Source organism: Cynocephalus volans, chromosome 12, assembly GCF_027409185.1.
Source record: "Cynocephalus volans isolate mCynVol1 chromosome 12, mCynVol1.pri, whole genome shotgun sequence".
Lineage (NCBI taxonomy): Eukaryota > Metazoa > Chordata > Mammalia > Dermoptera > Cynocephalidae > Cynocephalus > Cynocephalus volans.
In genome coordinates this window covers 65,004,507-65,024,281 of record NC_084471.1, presented here as the reverse complement: position 1 = coordinate 65,024,281, position 19,775 = coordinate 65,004,507, and the positions used below count along the sequence as shown (strand labels likewise).

Below are 19,775 nucleotides of genomic sequence, written 5' to 3'. Positions count from 1 at the left end.
AGTCACATGGTCAAAACAATTTGCTAAGAAGGGTAAGAGTAGAGAATGCTTACTTATTATGAAATATAAATTTATGACTACTAGACATTATCACAAAGACTGCAGAAAGACAGCATGTAAGAAAGAAACTGAAGGTTATTCAAGATGTTAAATGTTTATGTGTGCCTGATGAATTATGAATGGTGCGTTCAGCTTGAGAAACAATGTTGTCTATGACAGGCTGTGTTCCCCAGTTTATATTCTCACCTTTTATTCCCACATACAATAACTTTTCTTTTTTTTTTTTTTTCTCCTGCCTTCCAATCCTCATCTATATATTTGGAATTTCAAAACATGGATATGTGGGAGCACAAACAAATATTAGGGCAAACTGTACTGAATTCTCTGGAGACATAGTTTAGTTTCTTTTTAATGGATATTTTGTTTTAAAAAAAATTTAGTACTTGGGGAGAACACTTGTAGAATACATAAATTGGTGATCCTTTGGGAAACAGTGTTTTTGGATTTCACATACTCCTGAGAATTCTTAATAATCTTTAGATGTTTTCCTCGAGGGCACAGAAAGCATAAAATCTCCATGGATCTCGAGCTGATTAATTTTATATGGCATTGTGGGTCATACTTAAAAAATAATTCAATGCATAAATAAGTAAATTATAAAAAATAATTCAATGCATAAATAAGTAAATTATACTAAAGAGGAAATTTAGCACAGTAGTCTATCTGTAGTCAAATGCCTAATCAAACCGTTTCCAAGACTGCTATTTGCAGGTGAGAAGAAACAGTCACAGATTGTGGGATAGAGTGAGATCCCTTCAGAGAGGAATGGAGCGCCAGTGTGCACTAACCATGTTGATAAAAGAGTTGAATATTGAAGCACAGATGATTTGGTCTGAATAAATCTGTGCCTATATCTTCTTAATATATTTTTGTATGTAAGATAAATACTTGTGTTTTGAAGTATTATTTCACATACTGCTTTAGGACTCAAAAAGGTAAAAAAAAATTTAATTTTCTAAATGTTAAAGGTGATATTTTTTGTTAGATTGTATTGTAACTCACATTGTTTTTATTCTTATCATTAAAGCATTAATCTTTTTTTACCCCAACTTTTAAGTTTTGATTTAGCAAAAATGGTGAAAGAAGACAAATTAAATACATTGATAATTTAGAATTGAAAAGCTTTTCACTTTTAAATTTATCTTACATTCGCAATATCTAACATAACTAAGCAAAATGCAATTCATAGTCCTGATTACTAACAGTTTTAAAATTCATAACATTAATTTGATTTATTTTAAATTAAAATAAATTAATGCTTGTTGAGATATAGGAGTTTGTATAATTGTTGAAGTTGGACAAAGGAATGATCTGACATAATAAAGTGTTTTAGATCTATGGATTTCTACAACTGGACTATCAGGGTAATTTTGTATAAATAAAGGAAATTTCTATAACAGATTGATTTACAATTATCTGAATGTGAAAGTAATGTCCAAGAAGAACAGTAATTTATTTTCACTTATATATATCTACACTATTAACAGAGTGATTTTGGTAGCAGAAGAGTACTTATTATTTCTAATGAAGTCACGTGTGTACCCTTTATTTCTGTTCCAGTTGTTTTCTCTCCTAGGAATACCTTGTTTCATTCATCTCCTTCTAAGACTTATCTTGTAATCTAAATTTCCAACTGTAAACTTCTTTACATATTTTTGGAAACAACTTTTCTTCCTTTCATACTTACAGACCTAATTACAATTTGTTTCCTTAAGCAGACTGTCTCAATATATGCCAAATGAAGAAAAGAGTTATTTATTATTAAAATCTTTTTAATTGTATGTTAGCTGGACATTTGATTATCTTTCTGATAGGGAAATATATACCTCCTAAATTTTGTGTCAACACTATTCCGTGATTCATTATGCATTTGAAATTCACCAAACACTCCTCTTCCCTTTTAGGCCATGCTGAACTCAAAATTAATCATGTTTTCAATCTCTATTTTAGACAAATAGCAAAAAATGTAAGTATAAAGAATAGAAGTAGATGGAGAGAAATATCATTAATAAACATTCTCCTTCTTATAATTTTTATATACTAATTTACAAATTTTAATATCATTTTACTAGAAGAAGCTCAACCTCATTATCCTATTTCTGAAAATCCTTCTTATTTGTCTAGGTTTCCATGAAGCATTGTCTTTAATTTTGTCATCTCCTACGGTTTCCTAAACCCATATTTATGCATTTGTCTCTGCTTCTATATCCTTACATCTCACTTTTCACTTTACCCGGTACATTCTAACCTCCGAAGTTTGCCACACACACAGACATGACCAAACTGTTCCTGTTGATTTGGTATTGGGGTACAGTCTGGGAAGGGTGGGGGTGACAACAGATATTGAGGTGATGTAAACACTAATAAGAAAGCAAATAAAATTTTTCCCAAGTAAAAATTTTTCATTTTCGCTTTTTTAAAATTAGATCTCATTAGTCATGAAAGAGATTGAGACAAGAATCATGCATTTGAGTTTGATTGAGTAAAATGGAAAAGATTTACTAGTCCTGTTATTAATGATGACTAGGGGAGTGTGTGTGTGTCTGTGTGTGTGTGTGTGTGTGTGTGTGTGTGTGTGTGTGTGTGTGTGTGTGTGTGTGTGTGAAATGCAAAATGTAGACTGATAAACACCTAATATAAGAAATCATTTTGGTTTTTGTATACAAGCTTTTAAATTTTTATTCAGTTAAACATCTTTAGTTGAACAGGAAACGGCATGCCATCCCAGCTCTTGGGTATTATAAACCAAAGAAAAAAGAGAATTTTTATGTCCTTTAAGTTCCCTAATTTTACTCAAATTTATTCACATAAATACATTGAATGACTGCTACTATTATATAAATTATTCTGTGGTATAATTGCAAAAGAAGTTTTAATTCTCTATCCAGATACTCTGGAAATACAAACTATTATTTTTTCAGGCATAACCATCTTTAAAACATGAATGAGCACTATATTGCTCTGCCTGAAACTTCATTTTCATCAATTTTAGCTTAACCACAAGTTATCACTGTTATTTTTCTATAGGCATTGTTATTATTTTTCTGTTCACACATGGTAAAAGTCAGAAGATCACAATGGGAAACCATACAAGAGTGACAGTGTTCATCATAGCAGGTTTGACTGATGACCCGAAATGGAAAGTGGTGTTGTTTATCTTCCTGCTTCTCACCTATTTGCTAAGCGTCACTGGCAATCTCATCATCATCACACTCACCCTGGTGGACACTCAGCTTAAGACACCCATGTATTTTTTCCTTCGGAATTTTTCCTTCTTAGAAATTTCATATACTACCACATGCATCCCTAAATTGCTAGCTATTATGGCTACAGGGGACAAAACCATTTTCTATAATAGTTGTGTTATTCAAGTGTTTTTTGCCTTCCTGCTTGGAGCATCTGAATTTTACTTGCTGGCGGCTATGTCCTATGACCGCTACGTTGCCATCTGTAAGCCCCTGCATTACACAACCATCATGAACAGCAAGATCTGCACACAGCTCGTCCTCAGTTGTTGGCTTGCTGGGTTTTTTGTCATCTTTCCTCCACTCCTCTTAGGCCTAAGTCTTGATTTCTGTGCCTCCAACATTGTTGATCATTTCTACTGTGACACTACCCCCCTCCTGCAGATCTCCTGCACAGACACACAACTCATTGAGATGATGGCATTCATCTCGGCTTTGGTGACACTCTTGGTCACATTGGTAATGGTGATAATATCATATGCCTATATTGCCCTGACAATTCTAAAAATTCCTTCTGCTAGTCAGAGGAAAAAGGCTTTTTCCACATGTTCTTCTCACATGATTGTCATATCCCTTTCTTATGGCAGCTGCATCTTCATGTATGCTAAACCATCAGTCAAACAACGAATATCTTTTTCCAAAGGAATTTCGGTGCTTAATACCTCAGTTGCTCCACTTTTGAACCCTTTTATCTATACCTTACGGAATCAGCAAGTGAAAAAAGCCTTCACGAATATGATAAACAGGATTATATTTTTCTTAAAAAAATGAATATTCTTACACACTATATAAAGGAGATAAATAAAGAAGTTTTGAATATTATCAGTGTATCCAGGAGTTACTTCCAAGACATTGCTTCCTATGTTTTGCTTCCCTTCATTGCTTTAATATGCATGTTTACATCTTTTAAAACTTTAATATTTTTCATAAAAATCTTCAGTCCAGAGAAGCTAATATTTGTTCTTCATTAGAGATGACTTTTTCTCATCTTAATTTCTTTTCCTCTGCATACCTGAAAAAAAATGAACTAAGTTTTTCAGTACTTCTCTTTTACCTTTTAAATGTCCAGTTATTCAAGACTATAAAATATTGTTTCATCTAAGTTACATTTAATGTATCATGCAACACAAAGGTTATTATACTATTTTTATTTGTGATGAATTACAACTACTAAAAGTAGTATTTATTGATATTTTTGTTATGCTACCAATTTATTGGTGTTTAGCCTATTTGATGGAATTAAAAGAAAATTGTAGCAGAGATTAGCCATCAGTTTTGGTGCTTATTTTTGAAATGCATGTTTATATATATACACACATATAATTGTTGTTTTAAAGCATATTCTATAGAAACTACTCATTTATTTTCTATTTGAGAGAAGTTACATTTACAGATAGTTTCAATTATGGTTAAAAGAAAACATTCTATCTTACTGGTTTGTTTTTTAAATTAATTATTAAATACAATATTTTTTGTTATTTCTATACCCCAAAACTCTTTTTGATTAACTTGAGTTATTCCTGAAGCTAACTGGAAATAATTTGTGAATGATTATTAAATTAACAGTGTTAACTCAATGTATTTATCCTTTTCAGAAATTATTTGTATGATGTATATATATCAGCTACATATAAGTGCATATGTACATATGTAATATACATACACACATGTATGTAGATATAGAACTATGCGTATATGGATAAACCTCCTACAATTAAAACCAGGATAGTAGAAGAAAAAAATCCTCCTTTTAAGGAGATTTTCTATGTAGATCAGAATCTATTAGAGGAATATGAAATTAATTTCTGTGCGATAACCATAATTTTTAAAAAGTTAAGTATGATGAAAAATATTTTCACAGATATATCCTGTTTCATGATCTTTTAATAAACATGTGTGTAGTAGGATGTATTGTTCATTTACATTTCATTTTATTTTTATTTTTCAATTAAAACATTTTTCGAGCTGTGGATCTTCGCTTGAAAACAATATGGTTAAAAAATACTGCCTAATGGAGAGGAATAAAATATAGCCAAGGAGAAAAACACATACTGTATATAATAGACTGGACAATTATATAGGTTTCTGTAGAATTCATAGAGTGATTGGATCTTAAAAGGTATTTGGGTTGAAAGTATAATTTCAGGGGAAAATGTTATTTTAAAAATTGATTCCATTTTTTCTTGATCATTTGGGTATACATCTTTTCCATTTTGAGAATGTACCTGTAATGATTCACAGCATTACTTAACTTTTAGGAATTTTAAGAGCACAGAAAATGAAGATATATATGTATATAACACTGTGAGACAATCTAATAAATGTAAAACCTAAGGCTTTCTCAAATATTCTGATTAGTTTTGATTCTGTTATGTGCCAATGAGGATCAGTTTGCTTAAAACATACTGTCCAAGTTAAACAACTAATTTATCCTTAAGCTATTCTAAAATAATTTACAAATTTTAAAATTTCTCTCACCTACTAGTTATTTACCATAGAGTATTTTCTTTAATTCTCAGTAAAGATCTAGTACTTCTAAACTAAGACTTCCATATTCTCACTTTTTCCTCTCTAGGAAGATTAAAGTTATATCACATGTCCTGTGGGGTACTTCAGTTGGTCTATGACATTGTAAATATTCGAACCACTACTGCTGGCCTCTATACCCTTAATCCCTAGACAGTTATTATTATTATTATTTGCAAGTGACACAGCTTCTTAAATACAGGTACAACTTATTTCTTGAGAGAGCTTCCATTTGAAGTTTTCAAATACTTTATGTTGAAATGCACTCAGTTTTCCTGCTCAGGTGAGGTAGGCTGGACAACTGTGGTATTAATAATACGACCTATATCTTTTTGGCTACTCAAGAAATTACAGGCAATTCTAGATGCTTTCTGAGTGATGTAACTCCTGAAATAATGGTGTGATATAATTATTATTAGCACTATGCAGAGGGGTAAAAGATGTATCAGTGAGATTAAGATTGCTTTGAAAGACACAGAGCTATAAAGAATAGTCAAAATTTAAGCTCATAAAGGCTTAGTTTTCATAACTCCAATTGTGGACTTTAGTGTCTTTTAAAGTTCATTTTAAGCCTAAACACCAGTCATTCTTGAGCTGTCTGTTACAGGACATTTAAGTTGTTTGCATACAGAGCACTCAAAAATGAAGACTAAAGGGTATTAACAGCATTACTTTTTTCCCGCTTGTTAGTATCCTTACCTAAAGCCCCTGTACTCTTCTGCTTCCTAATACCTTCTTTTCTTAAGATGAATAAACTTGTCCTGAGCCCTCTAAATGCCCAATTCAATTTCACCTTTCTTAAGTACTATATATATATAATATATATAAAGAAAATATGAAATAAATATATATTTTAATCGCAGAGACATCTTTATTCTGGTTTACTTAGGGCCATATCAAATAATCTTAATATTTGAAAGAGGAAAAGTTGCTAAGTTTGAACTCTAAAGTCAAACTGCTTAAATTGAAAAACACAACGGAGAGTTTAACCAGCAGGCTTGTGAAAGTCAAAGAGAGAAGCTCTGAACTAGAAGATGGGCTGTTTGAAATAACACAAGCACACAAAAAAAGGAAAAAAGAATCAAAGGCACTGAAGAAAATCTGAGAGAGATATCAGACAACCTTAAGCACTCAAATATTCAAGTCATGGGTATTCCAGAAGGGGAGAAAAAAGGAGATTGCACTGAAAACATATTCAACAAAATAGTGGCAGAAAACTTCCCAGGTACAGGAAAAATCACAGATCTTCAGATCCAGGAAGCTCAATGATCTCCAAACGTATTCAACCCAAAAAGGTCTTCCCAAGACATGTTATAGTCAAATTGGCAAAACTCAAAGACAAACAGAGAATCTTAAAAGCTGCAACAGAGAAGTGTCAAATCACCTGTAAGGGAGCCCCAATCAGGCTAACATCAGACTTTTCATCACAAACCCTAAAAGCCAGAAAGGAATGGGATGATATATTCAAAATACTAAAAGACAAAGATTGCCAGCCAAGAATACTCTACCCTGCAAGGCTATCCTTCCGAAATGAAGGGCAAATAGTATATTTCTCAGACAAACAAAAACTGCGGGAGTTCACCACCACACAACCACCCTTACAAGAAATTCTCAAGGGAGTACTGGGCTTGGTTCCTGAAAAATAATTACCACTGTCATAAAAACCCAAGAAAAATCAAAACCCACTAGTATAATAAAAAATGGAATTAATGAAGAGAAAACAAACAAACAAAAACGCTATCTACAACCTAAGGTACCAACAAATACAGAAAACAAACAGTAAATCAGAAAGCAAGGAACAAAAGACACCTAAGACAACCAAACAACAATCAATAAAATGCTAGGAATAAATCAACAATTTTCAATAACAATTCTTAATGTAAAAGGCTTAAATTCCCCAATCAAAAGACACAGACTTGCTGACTGGATCAAAAAGGAGGACCCAACTATATGCTGCCTACAAGAGATCCACCTCACCCATAAAGATTCACATAGACTAAGAGTGAAAGGATGGAAAAAGATTTACCATGCGAACAGAAAAGAAAAATGAGCTGGAGTAGCTATTCTTATATCTGACAAAATAGACTTTAAACTAAAAACAATAAAAAGAGACAATGAAGGACACTACATAATGATAAAAGGACTGATCCATCAAGAAGACATAACAATCATAAATATGTACGCACCCAATGTTGGAGTAGCCAGATTTATAAAACAAACTCTATTAGACCTAAAGAAGGAAATAGACACTAATACCATAATAGCAGGGGACCTGAACACCCCACTGTCAATATTGGACAGATCATCTAGGCAAAAAATCAGCAGAGAAACACAAGATCTAAACAATACTCTAGATCAATTGGACTTGGGAGATATCTACAGAACATTCCATCCAACAACTTCAGAATTTTCATTCTTCTCATCAGCACATGGATCATTCTCCAGGATAGATCACATATTAGGTCACAAATCAAGTCTCAATAAATTCAAAAAAGTCGGAATAATCCCATGTATTTTCTCAGACCACAGTGGATTAAAATTAGAAATCAATAACAAACGAAATTCTGGAAGCTATACAAACACACGGAAATTAAACAGCGTTCTACTTAATGACATATGGGTCCAAGAAGAAATAAAGCATGAAATCAAAAAATTTATTGAAAATAATGATACATCATACCAAGAAAAACAAGAACAATCCAAACCTAAAGTTAGCAGATGGAAAGAAATCATTAAGATCAGAGCAGAACTTCATGAAATTGAAACCCAAGTATCAATACAAAAGATCAATGAATCAAAAAGTTGGTTTTTGGAATAGATAAATAAAATTGACAAACCATTAGCATGGCTAACAAAAGAAAAACAAGAGAGAAGATCCAAATAACAAAAATTAGAAATGAAAAAGATGATATTACAACTGATTCAGCTGAAATACAAGGAATCATTCAAGACTACTATAAACAACAATACACCAAAAAAATTGAAAATCTGGAGGAAATGGATAAATTTCTGGACACACACAAGCTCCCAAAACTGAGCCATGAAGATGTAGAAAATCTGAAAAGACCAATAACAATAAAGGAGATTGAAGCTGTTATCAGAAGGCTCCCAACAAAGAAAAGCCCAGGACCAGATGGATTCACAGCAGAATTTTACCAGACATTCAAAGAGGAATTGACACCGATTCTTTACAAACTATTCCAAAAGATTGAAACAGACACAAATCTCCCAAACTCATTCTATGAAGCAAACATCATCCTGATACCAAAACCAGGTAAAGATAAAAACAAAAAAGAAAAGTACAGGCCAATATCCTTGATGAATATAGATACAAAAATGCTCAATAAAATACAAGCAAACAGAATACAGCAACACATACGAAAAATTATTCACCACGATCAAGTGGGATTCATTCCTGGGATGCATGGTTGGTTCAACATATGCAAATCAATAAATGTGATACACCATATTAATAAAATCAAACACAAGGACCATAGGATCATCTCTATAGATGCTGAAAAAGCATTTGAAAAAATTCAACACTCATTCATGACAAAGACACTCTATAAGTTAGGTATAGAGGGAAACTATCTCAACATAATTAAAGCCATATATGATAAACCCACTGCCAATATCACCTTCAATGGGGAAAAGCTGAAAGCTTTTCCATTAAGAACAGGAACTAGACAAGGATGCCCACTCTCACCACTCCTATTCAACATAGTGTTGGAAGTACTAGCCAGAGCAATCAGAGAAGAGAAGGAAATAAAGGGCATCCAGATTGGAAAAGATGAAGTCAAACTCTCCCTGTTTGCAGATGACATGATCCTATATATCGAACAGCCTAAAACCTCTACAAAAAAACTCTTGGAATTGATAAATGATTTCAGCACAGTAGCAGGATACAAAATCAACACACAAAAATCAGTAGCATTTCTATTCTCCAATAATGAACATGCAGAACGTGAAATCAAGAAAGCCTGCCCATTTACAATAGCCACCAAAACAATAAAATACTTAGGAATTGAGTTAACTAAGGAGGTGAAAAATCTCTATAATGAGAACTACAAACCACTGCTGAGAGAAATTAGAGAGGATACAAGAAGATGTAAAGATATCCCATGCTCTTGGATTGGAAGAATCAACATAGTGAAAATGTCCATACTACCCAAAGTGATATACAAATTCAATGCAATTCCCATCAAAATTCCAATGACATTTTTCTCAGAAATAGAAAGAACTATGCAGACATTTATATGGAATAACAAAAGACCACACATAGCCAAAGCAATGCTGAGCAAAAAAAATAAAGCTGGAGGCATAACACTACCTGACTTTAAACTATACTACAAAACTATAATAACCAAAACAGCATGGTACTGGCATAAAAACAGACATACTGATCAATGGAATAGAATAAAGAATCCAAAAATCAAGCCACACACCTACAGCCATCTGATCTTTGACAAAGGCACCAAGCCTATACACTGGGGAAGAGACTGCCTCTTTAGCAAATGGTGCTGGGAGAACTGGATATCAATATGCAGAAGAATGAAACTAGACCCATACCTTTCACCATACACTAAAGTCAACTCAAAATGGATTAAAGTATTAAAAATACACCCTGAAACAATACCACTTCTTAAAGGAAACATAGGAGATACACTTCAGGAAATAGGACTGGACACAGACTTCATCAATATGACCCCAAGAACATGGGCAACCAAAGGAAAAATAAACAAATGGGATTATATCAAACTAAAGAGCTTCTGCACAGCAAAAGAAACAATTTACAGAGTTAAAAGACAACCAGCAGAGTGGGAGAAATTATTTGCAAAATATACATCTGACAAAAGATTAATATCCAGAATATACAAGGAACTCAAACAACTTTACAAGAAAAAAACAATCAACCCAATTAAAAAATGGGCAAAAGAGCTAAGTAGGCATTTCTCTAAGGAAGATATACAAATGGCCAACAGACATATGAAAAAATGCTCAACATCAGACTTAAATATACACTATTGCTAAGAGAAGTTTTAAAAACCTAAAAAAATTAAAAGAAAAGAGAGTGTGTATTCATGGGTCAGAACACTCAGTATTCCTCAGATCTCAAATTGAAATTGATCTATAGATTCAATACATTATTGATCAAAACTCTTGGATGCTTTTGTGTGTGTGTCTAGAAATTGACGATTTGTTCTTCTTGTCTGACTGCAATGTGCCTGGGTTGTCTTTCAACTCTGAGTTATTTCTGTAGACCTGAAGCTTTCTTTAGAATGAATGGCAGTAACTAATATTTGTTCAATTTCAAACACTAGTAGTCATTTTTGATTTGCTTTTGATAACTTTTGTTTTGGGTCATGACAAGTGGTCTCTTATAGGAGGACTTTGATTAATAAAAGTTTAGAGCCTGGTCATAAAGACAATATGGTTAACCAATCCCTTTACTCATTTTGAGTATACTCTTCCGATACTTCATACATTTAACTTATCCTGCGCAGCTTCACATGTTACAAACCAAATGTACCGCCATAGATATTTTCCGAATTCACCAAAGAAACACTGTCATAAAGAATCAAACCCATTACACTTGAATATTCACGTCATATCCCACCAGTGCACAACTGAAACCCTCCTTTAAAGTTTGAATCCATTTGCAGTATTTTTAATTTTTACTAATTTTTTGAAGTGAAAGTATCAGAAAGTTTTTTATTGGAGAAAACTAGCCTAGCAGATTTTTTCACATTACCTCAGGACTGTGAAAAAAAAAAGGAATGTTTTTGTTGTGTATTTCCTACATTTTTAAAAACAAACAGTATGAACTTTTTCTACATAAATAGTACTTTCTGAATAGCAGTCTATGGGGAATTCTATCTTGTTTTGTAATTTTAGTAGATTATCTAGGGAAAATTTTTTTCTTTCTTCCTCTGTTTTGTAATTTTGGCATATTCCCTTGTGTCTTAACTGAGCAAAAAGATAAAACTGTAACTGTAGCTTAGAATTATGAGGTATGTTAAATTTCTCTACTTAAAGATGTTTTTTTTCCCTAGGTTTTATCGGCACCACACTCTCCCGAGTGAGCCACGGGCCGGCCCATTTTCCCTAGGTTTTAATATTTGTTATAATACAGTTACTTAAATATTAATTAAAACTTTCAGAAAATTAACTAGACTGGAAAGAATGATAGAGATACATCAGGATTTTTTAAGTGTCTGAATCCTGAGATGTTTTGTGAAGGTGAACGGAATTGAAAGTGGGAAATATTTTGAAACTTGAATCATTCTTATGCTTCATCTTTATTTGAATCCTTCTGAATAAAACTTGGTATTATATAACTCTTTAATGATTGAGTGATATCTTAAAGTAATTATAACCTCCCTTAATTTAGTTAGCCTTTGTATTCTACAATGTGCAATAACAGAAAAACAAATCTAGTATGCCCTGTGTAAGGTAAGACAATAATGAACTTATCCTTTTTGCAAAACAGAAGTTAGGGCAAAATTTTGCAAATCCAAGTCAGGGAATTACATTTGACCTTAAATGTCTTATTTGATCTATTTCTTCTGATGGAGAAGTAAAAATTCCTATATAACTTTTATATATATATATATATAATACAATAGCATATATGCTTTAATTTACAAATGTACCTCGAATTTATTTCCTTTATTTCTATGAGCAGATAGTTTCATTGGATGAATTTTAGAGGGAAATTAGACAGTAGCTATTCTTTACATTTTCAAGAAATTTAATAAACACATTTACATCAAGCTCAGGGGTAAAGATGGTTATTGCGGTTAGCAAAACTCAGCAGATTCTGATTAGTGGTACATAAAGATAAAATAAAGAAGCAATGTTGTTACTGGTATATTTGGTCTACGACATTATAGAAATTCCACAGATAATTCACAATGTAAATTTCTATTTTAATACATTATATGTGATAATATGCATGTATTATAATAATGATACATATGCATACACATTACCTGTATATTTTATCATAGTGGAAAAACACAAGGCATAAAAAATAGGAATGTCTTTATGGTGCAAGCGCTATCATGTAGCCATTAACATGTTATTCATGAATGATATAAAATTAAGACTGGTGGCAAGCAATCAAATATGTTTAAGACAAAGATTCTAGGGACTCAGTCAGTAGCTTAAAAAGAATATGTGTAAATAAATAGAATATCAAGTTATCTAGAAAAGCAGAGGAATATGTATTAATTTAATTAAAAAGAAAAAAATCACTTATGTGGCATTTAATTTTTTCTATTATAGTTTATATATTAAAAAGGGGAAGCAAGAATATAAAAGAAATCCCTTTTAAACACTGCCTGACAATTCTGAAAATTGGGTAAGACAAGTCTTTCTCTAGTACAAAGGAAATAATTTTCAAAAAATTATAATCAGTAACTGGAAAATATAACTGCAATAGTAGTCAGTGACAAAAGCTGAAACTACGGATTAAAATCATTTTACATTCAAATAAAAAGATAAGCTTTTTACTGTATTTGCACAAGAAAGAAATATGAGACCATTGTAAATAGAATTTTTTTAAAAGGGAAGTAAAATGTAAAAAGACCAATTTTTTTTTTCTGTTTGTTTTATTTCTATCGTACAGAATTGATGTTATGGGAAATATATTTAACTGTTGAATCTAAAGGCCATTTATAAAGTACGTGAATAGGCAAGCAGATGGATTTAGAAAAACTGAAGAAAAAAGATATCAAAAAAGAGTAAGTAAAGAAAATATGAAAAGGAACTCAGTGATGGATAAATAGATATGAATGAGTGAATATCAAATGGAACTTGATGGTGAATGAATACCTTAAGTAACAAATTATTTGAGATATTAGCTACATTCAGAAATTTGAAAATACTAAATATTTTAACAGCCTATTGGGATGAAGTTTTTGAAACATGGGTAAAAGATTAACATGAACCAAATTATGGAACTATATTTCAAACAACAATAAGCCTCCTATATAGTGATAAGTGGAATTTATTCAACTCTGTACAGGAGAAGAATGCCTCAACATTCTTACAAACACGACTGATGAATTGGAGAATATGTCCATTTTGATGACTTCTAAGTTGATTTGTGAAAATATTTGCACATGGGTAAGTTTCTAAGTATGAAACTTTCTATGGCTGAGAATGGAGAAATATGTTTTCTTACTTGTGATATTAGTTCTCATTTTCTACAGGTTTGACAGGTCAAAAGAGAAATGAAGAACCAATCAACGGAGACAGAGATCATTCTTCTTGGACTGATAGATGACCCTCTGCTACAAATTGTGATTTTCCTGTTTCTATTTTTCAATTACATATTGAGCCTGATGGGGAATTTGACCATCATCCTCCTCACCCTGCTGGATCCCCATCTCAAGACGCCAATGTACTTCTTCCTCCGAAATTTCTCCTTCTTGGAAATTTTATTCACAACAGTCTGCATTCCACGATTCTTGATAAGCATTCTGACTGGAGACAAAACAATTTCCTACAGTGGTTGTGCAACTCAATTATTCTTTTTTCTTCTGTTAGGAGTAACAGAGTTTTACCTCCTGGCTGCCATGTCCTATGACCGCTATGTTGCCATCTGCAAACCGCTGCATTACCCAATCATCATGAACAGCAAAGTGTGCTACCAACTTGTGCTCAGCTCCTGGGTATCTGGATTCCTAATTGTCTTTCCCCCTTTGGTCTTGGGGCTCGAGCTGGATTTCTGTGCTTCCAAAACTATTGATCACTTCCTATGTGACATTTCTCCTATCCTGCAGATCTCTTGCACAGATACACGTTTCATAGAATTGATGGCTTTTGTCTTAGCTGTGGTGACACTTGTCATCACATTACTATTAGTGGTCCTCTCCTACACACACATCATCAAAACCCTTCTAAAATTCCCTTCTGCTCAACAAAGAAAAAAGGCCTTTTCCACCTGCTCTTCACACATGGTTGTTGTCTCTATTACTTATGGGAGTTGTATCTTCATGTATATGAAACCATCAGCAAAGGAAAGGGTGACTGTAACTAAAGGTGTAGCTGTGCTCAATACCTCTGTTGCCCCTTTACTCAATCCCTTTATTTACACCCTAAGGAACCAGCAGGTGAAAGAATCTCTTAAGAATATGCTTCAAAGATGTTATTTTCAAAACAGTGAGACAAAATTTGGACATAAATAACATGCCATTGAAACATGGGTGGTAAAATTGAATACAACCTTCAATTATGTTAGCTCGGATCTATGCCATTTCTCCCCTGGAGTATTTATATTATATTTGGTTTACTCTCTCTGCTCTCTGCACTCCTCTTTGTTCTTTATTCCTAGTGGATCTTCCCATAAATTGCCTTCTTCAATACAAAGAATATTAAATTCCATCCTTTCCTACAAATGTCTCTTCTCATAAATGAGAGCTGTGTTTAGCGAATACTTTGTACAACTGAACCTTGCTAGATATACTTAATCATTTCAATACATGTGTTAATTGTTAAGCATTGTATCTGCTCTTAGGTATTTAGCATTGCTGAAACTGACAGAGACAAAGAAATGTCTTGATAACTATTATGTAATGCAATTGATATAATAGAAATGTGGTAGAGAATATGATTGATTTTAAAAATCAAAGTAGCCTTCTAAGAGGAATCATCACTTGTAAGGAACCTCGAAAGATAAATTAAAAATTCAAAGATTGAAGGGTGCTGAAATCAGAGATCTAAAATATGCAAAGGGATTGAGATTCCACTGAATAATTTTCACCTCTGGAGTTGTAATGATGAAGAATCATTATATTTATAAACGTTATCAGTTTTTGACTTGGGTAAAAGTAATTGGACTCCAAGCTGTTGTTCCAATTGCTTATATTGTTTTTTCAGAGACTTCTGGAGCTTAGAAGTGACAGTAACCCATGAAAGAAATTCACGGTATAATTTATTTATATCTGGATTTGGGGAAATTTCCACATGTTTAAAGTAATTTGTAAATTAAAATTTTCCTCATCAATTCTGCTTGTGTCTTCTTTCACCAAATTAATTAAGTATATTCAGTATACAATAATATACAATCATACAATCATATTATACTAATGCATTTGGACAAAAATTCACATCCATGTAACAATACAGATAGAATACATTCATACTGAATAGTTCACTTTGCCTCTTCCCAGTCATCTGCCGTTGAATCAAGGCACTGAAGTTCTTTCACTATGGATTAGTTTTGCCTTTTCTGGAATTTCCTATAAAAGAGACCACACAGTATGAACTTTGGCTTATCCTGTTCAGCATAATATTTTTGAGGTTCATGCATGCTATCGTATGCATCTATAATCCGTTTCTTTTTGCTGATGTGATTTAGCAAAATACTTAGTGTCCTTTTTCAGAGTTCCCTCCCTTATTCCAATACATTTGTATTTTTATTCTCTGAGGAATCTCTCCACGAGACTGAATCATTTACTTTGATCAATGTGAAAAGCAAGCATATTTCACTTTCTGAATTGCCAATCCCTGAAAGCCTCTATCCTCCCATGACATCCTTTAGAAATAAGCTGTCTGCCAAAGAAGAATTCATTGGGAGAAGTTGTTCCCCTATGTCTTGGTGACTCTACTCCTCAATTCCTATTCTAGAAGGCAATAGAGCTACAGAAATTGTCCCTAGAGGAAAAGAAGGATTCATGTGGAGGAACATCATCCTTCATTTTGTCACTCATTTTAGGGGCCCATTTCTGCCCCAAATTAACTCTTTCAGTCCTTTATTTTTTTTAATGCAACAGTCTCCAAGACTCAACCTGCTTTTGAAGGGGAGCAAAAGTTTGAACACTAGATAGGATGTTGAGGAATCGGTTCTAAAGATTGTTGATTGAAGCCCTGAAGATAGTAGTTCAGAAAAGCTTAACAGAAAACAGCAGTGATTTTCAGTAATTTCTGAGAAAGTGACTACCAAGCAGTCCTAGCAGTAAAGGAGTTCTCATTTAGTGAGACGCTACGATGGATCTCACCTTTGCTCACCAGTCTGACTACAATCACTTCTGGAAAACAATAGTCTCTGCTTCTCTTCCAACTTCCAAACTTTGCACAAAGTCCTCTCATTGACAAACTGTAAATTAGAACCATATTGACAAGAGAATTCTGAGAAATGTTGTCACAGTTCTCCTCCACACTTAGAGAACACCGAAGGAGGTCATATATGATGTAGAGTTCACAACATAAAAGTCAATTCATGTTCTTAGAAAATAACCAAAGCTGTGGTTACTGAAACCGCAAGTCATTGTTTCTATCACTGGCTCTACCCAAAGAGTGATGTCACTGTTGGGAAAAGCTTAGGAGAGATGAGATCAATTTTGCACCCTCTTCTTCAATTTATCCCATCACAAAGTAGTATTTGATGTCTCTCGCCATTATGAATGCTTAAATCCATGAAATCCATTCCTGTTACTTCAGACTCACTTGGTCCTGTGGTTGAAAGGCATGAGTCTACAGGGTACAGTAGGTGGGTCTCTGCTGGAGGGAAGAATTAGTACATAAATAAATAAAAATAAAAAATAAACATAAGAAAATATATTATATTACGAGTAAATTAATTTAATTTTTACATGAGGTTAAAACAGGTCTAAATGTTAAGATCTAGATTTAGATTCCAGAGAGAACAAAACATCTACTACAAGGTCCTTTATGCTAAATTCTTTTTACACAGCAAATACCAGACCCTGGAAAGAGAACTGTTTGTTCACTTGTTTATTCATTTATTCCTTATTAACTCAACAAATAGACCTCTAAGAACTTCTAAAGTGCTCCTGGAAATTAAATATTTATCGTGTCACTGATTACAGAGAGTGAGGTCCATATAATAAATATGTTATAATACAAAAAGTATATCTGAATCTTAAAACATATAATAGATGACACTAACAGTTTACAAGGTCAGAGACAAATTCCTTCATAAACTTTCTTCTGCTTACTTTTCATTTCTGAGAGCATTAAAGTTACCAAAATCAGCCATAGGAATTCAAGTTCCAACTATTAAAAAGTAGAGATCCTTTCTAGTCCAGTAGGGCATTGTTAGGACCAAGTGAACTTGGAATTCCAAGAAATTGTTTTGTCTTTGTCCTGAGGCTTCATAAACTCTGGACAGATTTCTTTTCAATTCTCTGTAGTTATACGTAAACTAATTGTAGTAGTGTGACCCTTACACATGAATAAAATGGTTCAATTCATGGTTTCTTTTGTAATGATCTAAACAATAACCATGTTTTCTGGAGGGTTGAAATACCAAAACATGAAGCTGTCAGAAGAAATGAAAAATAGAACTCTAGGACTAGATCAATGGAAAAAATATTTTTAATAGTCTGAGAAGATTCTCATAATAATTCAGTGATGATAATAGAAATCATATGTTTAGTAATAAATAAAAATAGTTTGCAAAATTGGGTGTAAAATGAGAATTTCATGTTACCCATGAATTGCTGTTAAAGTCCAAAATAAAAGGCATAGTACTCATATAGCAGATTCTGAAGATAGTCACCAACAACCGGGGCCAGATATATTTATGCAGGGCTTACAAAAAGGTGGAAGCACTGACTTTAGAAGCACAATCAAAGGAAGAATGATAGAGGAAAGATATGATTATATTAACTTCCTGAAGCCATTTTAATAGATGAAATACCTGCACAAAGAAAATGTACCTTTTTGGCTGGCAACTTGCTGAATTACTGAATGTGCAGACACTAGTGTTGCCAAAGGAGAAGAGTCTGTGCATTATTTCCCAGAATTACAATTATTTAATATAAATTTGCTAAGTGGAAAAGGAACTGGAAATAAGAGGACAACTTTGTCTTTGAAAAATAAACTTTATATCAGCTAATGATTTTGATTGACAGTATGTTGATATGAAACAACACCAGATTATTCCTCATAGCACAATTCTGGAAAATAGTTGTTTCATACAGACAAAAGGCACATATTTATTGCGTACAGTATTTATTCTCCATGATGATTCATTTTGAGTCAATATACTTTTTAAAACCTTTATTGATGTTTGGTATGCAGTAAACTACATAGATTTAAAGTGTATAATGTAATAAGCTTTGACATATATGGAATACTTTATATTTTCTAAGAATTATACAAAGCTAAAACCACCACCACGATCAGGATAATGAACATATTCATTAGTACCTAAAGATTCGTAATGCAACATTGTAATCTCTGGGCCTTTACCTAGCCCAGGTCACAAGTATTTTCTATTATGTTTCTTTTTTCTGGAAGTTTAATACATTTATATTAATTTTTACACCTATGACTCATTTCTATTAAGTTTTGTATGTGGTGTGGAATATGTATCACAATTAACAATTTTGCACATAGATAGCCAATGTTTCTAGCATCATTTGTTGAAAGACAGCCACTCAAAGCAAAAAACTATCAGGCCTAAAATGTCAAAAGTACTGAGACTGAGAAACTTCAATTTATGAAATACTAGTTTTTTTTTTTTTCCCTGCTGAAAATATTTTCAAACTGATATAGGCATGTAATCTATAGATTCTCAGAGGACTTTCAACAAGTAGGTTCCACCTAAGCATTTTCAAGGAGATCTGGTCTAAATCAAAACTACCTCAGGCATCACCAAGGATAGAAAAAGAGAGCTACAGATTTCCTGGTCTCTTTTTCCTTCATCAATTACTATATTGTACAGTAACCATTTCTTCTTAAAACTGATCATTAGTTACATATTAAAAAATACCTGGAATCATTAGGAAGATTACAACTAAATTTTTCATTGTTTCTCTAAGTTTCAAGGTGTATATTTGCACCTGTGATTGAAACAGAATACTAAGAACTAATTTATCAAGCATTATTATGTATAAGCTTCATATGTTATTATAAATATCACTTAATAATTCCTAGCAATGCTGTATAGAACCTGAGTAGTAGAATTAA

General features: G+C 32.7%; 2 protein-coding genes across 2 annotated transcripts; both read left to right on the top strand.

The window, feature by feature from the left end:
* The first annotated feature begins 3,137 nt into the window (after positions 1-3,137).
* Positions 3,138-4,076, top strand: LOC134360633 (olfactory receptor 6C74-like). Its single transcript, XM_063075258.1, has one exon. It carries the CDS (start codon positions 3,138-3,140, stop codon positions 4,074-4,076), a length of 939 nt encoding a protein of 312 aa, XP_062931328.1.
* A 9,989-nt stretch (positions 4,077-14,065) lies between these two features.
* LOC134360576 (olfactory receptor 6C6-like) lies at positions 14,066-15,025 on the top strand. Its single transcript, XM_063075139.1, has one exon. It carries the CDS (start codon positions 14,069-14,071, stop codon positions 15,023-15,025), a length of 957 nt encoding a protein of 318 aa, XP_062931209.1. The 5' UTR covers positions 14,066-14,068.
* The last annotated feature ends 4,750 nt before the right edge of the window (positions 15,026-19,775 follow it).